Below are 6697 nucleotides of genomic sequence, written 5' to 3'. Positions count from 1 at the left end.
TTTAGTTTGAAGAATGTTGGTTCCACCTACATGAGGTCCATGACCACCCTCTTCCATGACGAGCTCGAAACACACACCTAAATTATGCTTGATAATCAAATATAGTATAGTATAATATCATATCCACGGGGATTAGACTAAAATAGTATTCTTGTAGTTTCTAGCTTGGTTGGTATCCAAGATGATCAACAATTTATATTTATATGATTTCTGACTAAAATTAACTAAGAATCTAAAGCTAGTGACTAATGACAATCGCAACAAGGAACAAGCAAAGAAGGTTATCAATGGGAGAAGATAGGTTTTTGATGGATAGGTGCAAGATAATTGTTTGGGATCTAACTCTAGATAAGTCACTTCGAATGTTCAAGTGAGTCTCTCGAATTCACTCAATTATAAGTTCAAATGTTCAGCAAAATCTCCTCTCTTGATTAAGTTTTAACCTCACAAGATGAACCAATTTAAGCATGTGAATATATGCAAGAATGCGTAGTGGATTGGTCTTTAGATGAACCTCCCTCGATTATCCTCCTAACTAAGCTTAATCAATTATTCAACTAGCATCTCTTGATTACTAATAAGAATAAAAGAACTCAACCAATAATATAATGCAAGGATATTACAAGTTATGCCTCTCTCAATTACATGAACTAGTGAATATAGATGCAACAATTAAATAATCCAAAAATTCTTCAATACATAAAACTAGAGTTATAATCCACAAACAATCATCAATACACCAAATCCATCAAACCCTAAAGAGAATTACTCCATAGACATGAAGCAATTCATCACAAATAAAGTTAAAATAGAGGAAAACATAAATTCGATCCAAACTCGGGTCTTGAGTGAGGAAGGAATGATGAAATCATTGTGCTCGTGTTCTTCCAACTCCTACTTAGCCTCCTTAGGTCGAATATGTGTCAAAAGTCCATAAAATAACATTTTTCCATGTATTTATATCAAGTAGGGTCGGGCCCAGACGAAATCACCTTTTCCAAGACAAAATAGGAATTTCACTCTGTACAATTTGCACATGCGTGCCGCATAGGGCGATGTGCCATGCGGGGCACTAGTGGGGAAATCCATAAAGCTAACTTCTGACAGAAAGTAGGGATTTTCACAAGCGAGGCGCCCCACATGCCACAGCAGTGGGAATTTCTCAGAGTACGAATTTGCTTTGATTTTTCACTTCCAGACTTGGTCCTCGACCCCCGAACACGATCCCAACTTAATCCTTTGGGATTTTACTCAGACGTCAAAGCTCTAAATAGCTCGAATTCATTCCATAACATTTACATAGCTCGGAATCACTCCTATAAGGCATAAAATATACGATAATTACAAAACACTATCAATTAAAGCTCAAACATGAATAAAGTACAGTGAATTAGAGTGCAATAAGCGACTAAAATACGTAATTATAGCCTACCATCATTCCATGACATGATACACTGGGAAATAAAGGTGTACCTGGATGATGTTATCATCAAATCTAAAAGGAGTTCAGACCACATAGGAGATATGAAGAAGTTTTTCGACCGACTTCGAAAATACAATTTGAAGTTGAACCCTGAAAAATGCTCCTTCAGAGTCCCTGCTGGGAAGTTATTGGGCTTCATCGTCAGCCGTCGGGGTATTGAGCTAGACCCGTCAAAAATCAAAGTTATTCAGGACTTGCCACCGCCAAAGAAAAAGAAGGATGTGATGAGTTTTCTAGGACTCCTCAATTAAATCAGTTGTTTTATAGCACAATCAACAGTGATACATGAGCTGATCTTTAAGATATTGAGGAAATATGTTGCGACAAATCGGACCGAAGAATGCCAGAAAGCCTTCGACAAAATCAAGGAATATTTATCTAAGTCACTCGTGTTGGTCCCGCTAGAACTAGGAAGACCTCTGATGATGTATCGGTCCATATTGGACGAAGCCTTTGGTTGCTTCTGGGGAAACATGATGAAATCGGAAGGAAAGAGCAGGCGATATACTATCTGAGTAAGAAGTTCACACTTTACGAGGCCAGGTATTCTTTGATGGAGCACACATATTGTGCTTTGACATAGATAGCCCAGAAGTTGAGACACCATTTATGTGCGTACACTGCCTACCTCAAATCAAGGATGGACCTGTTGAAGTACATGTTTCAAAAACCCATGCCTACATGCAAGTTAGCAAAATGATAGATATTTCTAAGTGAGTTCGACATCATTTATATGACTCTGAAGGCAGTCAAGGGGTAAGCATTGGCTGATCACCTGGTATAGAACCCCGTAGACAAATAATACAAACCATTGAAGACATATTTTCCCGACAAGGAAGTGTCATTTGTAGGAGAAGATATTGTCGAAAATGGTGATTGGAGAATGTTTTTCGACGGAGTGGCAAACTTCAAGGGAGTGGGCATCGGACCTGTTTTAGTATCAGAGATCGGTCAACATTATCCGGTATCCGCAAAACTTAGGTTCCCGTGCACCAACAATATGGCGGAATATGAGGCTTGCATCTTGGGACTCAGGTTGTCCATCGACATGAATGTTCAGGAGTTGCTGGTAATCATAGATTCTGATCTATTTGTAAACCAGGTACTAGGAGAATGGGATACCAAGAACACTAAAATATTGTCATACTTGCATTGTGTACAAGAGTTTATCCAGAGGCTCACAAAGATAGAATTCAAACATGTTCCAGTGATTCAAAATGAGTTCGCAGATGCATTAGCCACCTTGTATTCCATGATACAACATCCATACAAGAATTTCATCAATCAAATCCCAATATAAATTCATAAGCAGCCAGCTTATTATGCTCGTGTTGAAGAAGAGTTTGACGGAAATCCATGGTTCTTGATCATATTGCCATGCCAAGTATGTTTTCCTGCTACTTAATGTGTGCTCTCTATATTTTTGTCTTCAATCATGTGTTCTCTCATACTTCCTAAAACTTTAGTATGAAATAACTAGCCTTTCCTCCTATATGTGGCCAACTAGCACCAAGTTTAATACTTGCTTGTCTTGCTACTGAAAATTGACAGGCCTCTTATATTGTGACTGATTTTCAGCATGCTAAAGTTTTCCCCTACTTAATTAAGTAATTTCTTGATCATGAACTTGTTTTGTTATGTTGTTCCTTATATTAGAATTTTCATGATAGACACTTTCATATGAAGGTTGTGCTTTGCTTGTTTCTTGTCTGTAATTCTGCTAGAACCTCATCTAAGGTTCTATAGGTTGATTCTGAATCATGCTTCGTTTTGAAACCCTTTGGAATGGTTTACTATCCTATGGTCGTCAATCATGTCACTCTTAAACTTTATTAATGGAATTACAAGCATAAACTTGCCATATATATGTCTTGTGTGCTTTCAATTTAGCCTGATCTTGTTTATATGCCTTTGCTAGAGTTGTTGTTAGCTATAGCTTCAAGAACTAAGTGTTTAAGTTGTTTAGTTAAATTCTATAAGTATCTTGTCACCTATATGGCCTAATTTGGCATCCATTTGAGTAAGTAAGTTATTCATTTGGGCCTGGTATGTTGGGCTTACTTTGGTACTGGAGGACTGAAATGCATTGTTCGCAACTGGAGTTTGGGCCTGCTATCTGTGTGAAGTTCTAATCATATTTGAAGGCCCGGATGTGTTACTGGGTTATTCTATATTTGTAATTGGGTTTTTTCATGACCACTTAGCTTAATTATAACTCCATAATACAAATATTGTAAACTTCGATCGGGACCCACCATTTTGGACCTCAAAGAGTGTCTAACACCTTCTCTTTAAGGTAATTTGAGCCCTTACCCGATCTTTGGTCATGTAGACTAGTTCTAACACAGTTATTTACAAATAGGTGCCCTAACGCACCTTAAAAACCATTAGGTGGTGACTCTCCTCTTTAATACCTTTAAAAGAGTTGTTACACGTTGAAACCCATTTTCGCGAGATAGTGGGGCGCGACATGGAGTAACAATCAAGGTAGCCAGGGGTCGGGTTTTCAAAGGCCCCCAATGTACTAACAACCGAACAACCTACATCCTTATCCTTCACATTGTTCAAGTTCTTCAAAAAATGAGATGGGACGTATTGAAAGTATGTTCAAGCAAATGATGGAAAAGAATGTTGATTCGGATGCCCAACTTGCCTTACACAACACCTCAATCCGCAACCTAGAAGTTCAAATAGGGCAAATAGCTCGAGCTTTAAATTCTAGTCCTAAGGGGGCACTACACGGTGGTAAACCCAAAGTGTGGTAACAATACGGGGCATGCTATGGCGGTTATCACATGAAGTATAAGAGACGAGAATACACCCACCTAAAGTTAAAGATGACTTGTTGATGATGATCAAGTGATACAAGAAGAAGAGATCCCGAATAATGTTGTTCAACCTAATGAGGAAGTTCAGATTGATATTGATGATAGTGTGGAAGAGACTCAAGAAGAGGTGAACCTGTCTAGGGAACACATCATTGACATATTGGAGCCTCTAGTGCAAAAGGATAAGATACCATTGCTTAAGACTCCACCTCCATACCCCCAAAGACTTGCCAAGAAAAATGGTGAGATTCAATTCAAGAAGTTCATTGGAATGATGAAGAGTCTTTCAATCAATGTTCCATTGGTCAAAGCTTTGGAATAAATGCCCGGTTATACAAAGTTTATGAAGGATCTTGTGACCAAAAAGCGTTCAATGAATTTTGAGACCATCAAAGTCACTCATCAAGTGAGTGTAATTGTTCATTCATTTGCTCCTAAGTTGGAGGTTCCTGGTGCTTTCACGATTCATTGTACTATTGGAAGTGTCGAGTTTGCTAAAGCTCTTTGTGATCTTGGGGAAAGTATAAATTTGATGCCCTATTCAGTTTTCAAGACTTTGGGAATTGGAAAACCAAGATCAACCTCTATGAGATTGGAAATGGCCGATCATACCATGAAAAGGCCGTTGGGTATGATTGAAGATGTTTTGATCCGGGTTGATAAATTCATTCTTCCAGTGGATTTTGTCATTCTAGATTGTGAGGTTGATTATTAAGTGCCAATTATTCTTGGGAGACCTTTCCTTGCTATGGGTAAGGATCTTTGTGACATTGAAGTCGGTGAACTTACTTTTCGGGTTGGTGATGAAACAATGGTATTTCATGTGTGTAAGTTCATTCGGCAACCAAATAGCAATGAGGTGTGTTCTTTTGTGGACTTGGTGACTGATGTCATTTTTGATAATACAAGTGCTACAATCAATGTCAGTGATATGTTGGAGGCCGTTTTTCTCAACGTTGATGATTGACGAGATGGATGGCTTCATGGAATGCGTAAACTCTTTGCAAGGAATGGGGTGTGCACCCCGGAAATTGTCCTTGGATCTTGAAAATAGGACGACTCCTTCTAAAAAAACCTTATATTGAAGAGACACCTACCTTGGAGTTGAAGCTATTTCCTCCACATCTTCGATGAATTTCTTGACCCTTGTTCTACTTTACCGATTATTCTTTCCTCTTGTTTGACTAACGTACAAGTAGATTCCACATTGGTGGTGCTACAAAAGAGAAAGAAGGTTATTGGGTGGACCTTGGTAGATATTCGGGGTATAAGCCCCGCCTTTTGAATGCATAAGATCAAATTGGAGGATGGCACTAAATCATCTATTAACTATCAAAGGAGACTCAATGAGGCTATGCAAGGAGTTGTGAAGAAGGAGATTATCAAGTGGTTGGATGCCGGGGTTGTCTACCCTATCTCCGATAGTTCATGGACTTCTCCAGTTCAATGTGTGCCAAAGAAAGGGGGCATGGCAGTGGTCACCAATGACAAGAATGAATTGATTCCTATAAGAATGGTGACCGGTTGGAAGGTGTGTATGGATTATCGCAAGCTCAACAAAGTCAGAAGGAAGGATCATTTTCCACTTCCTTTCTTAGATCAAATGCTCGATAGATTGGTCGTTCATGCTTTATATTGCTTTCTTGATGGGTACTCGAGCTACAACCAAATCCTCATTGCTCCAGAAGATCAAGAGAAAACAATATTTACATGTCCCTGTGGTACTTTTGCTTTCAAGCGGATGCCATTTGGTTTGTGCAATGCATCGACGACTTTTCAAAGGTGTATGATGCCTATTTTCATGGGCATTGTGGAGGACTACCTTGAAATTTTCATGGATGACTTTTCGGTGGTTGGAGATTCTTTTGATTATTGTCTTGCAAATTTGGACAAAGTGTTGGATAGATGTGAAGACCAATTTAGTGTTCAATTGGGAGAAATGTCATTTCATGATCGAGGAAGGTATTGTACTTGGCCAAAAAATCTCAAGGAATGAAATTGAAGTGGACAAGGCAAAGATTACGGTGATTTCTAAGCTTCCACCCCCAACTTCGGTAAAGGGTGTGCGGTGTTTCTTAGGCCATGCAGAGTTTTACCGGTGCTTTGTCAATAATTTCTATAAGGTGGTGAACACGTTATGCAAGTTTTTTGAGAATGATGCCAAGTTTAATTTCAATGATGATTGCATGAGAGATTTTGAATTGTTGAAGCTCAAGTTAACCACTACTCCCATCATCAGCGCTCCAAATTAGAGTGTGCCTTTTGAACTCATGTGTGATGCAAGTGACGTAGCGGTTGGGCTGTTTTGGGGCAACATATCAACAAGATTTTCCATTGGATCTACTATGATAGCAAGACCATGAATAGTACCCAAGTTAACTATACT

General features: G+C 38.9%; 1 protein-coding gene across 1 annotated transcript; it reads left to right on the top strand.

The window, feature by feature from the left end:
• The first annotated feature begins 4633 nt into the window (after nucleotides 1-4633).
• On the top strand, nucleotides 4634-5026 carry LOC138897771 (uncharacterized). Its single transcript, XM_070183782.1, has one exon. The coding sequence runs from the start codon at nucleotides 4634-4636 to the stop codon at nucleotides 5024-5026; it is 393 nt and encodes a 130-aa protein (XP_070039883.1).
• The last annotated feature ends 1671 nt before the right edge of the window (nucleotides 5027-6697 follow it).

This window comes from Nicotiana tomentosiformis, chromosome 8, assembly GCF_000390325.3.
Source record: "Nicotiana tomentosiformis chromosome 8, ASM39032v3, whole genome shotgun sequence".
NCBI classification, from domain to species: domain Eukaryota; kingdom Viridiplantae; phylum Streptophyta; class Magnoliopsida; order Solanales; family Solanaceae; genus Nicotiana; species Nicotiana tomentosiformis.
The sequence above is the reverse complement of the archived record's forward strand: the minus strand, read 5'-3'. Positions and strand labels throughout refer to the sequence as shown.

Coding starts and splice junctions, on each gene's coding strand:
- LOC138897771 (XM_070183782.1), top strand. CDS start 4,634: ATGCCCGGTTATACAAAGTTTATGAAGGATCTTGTGACCAAAAAGCGT.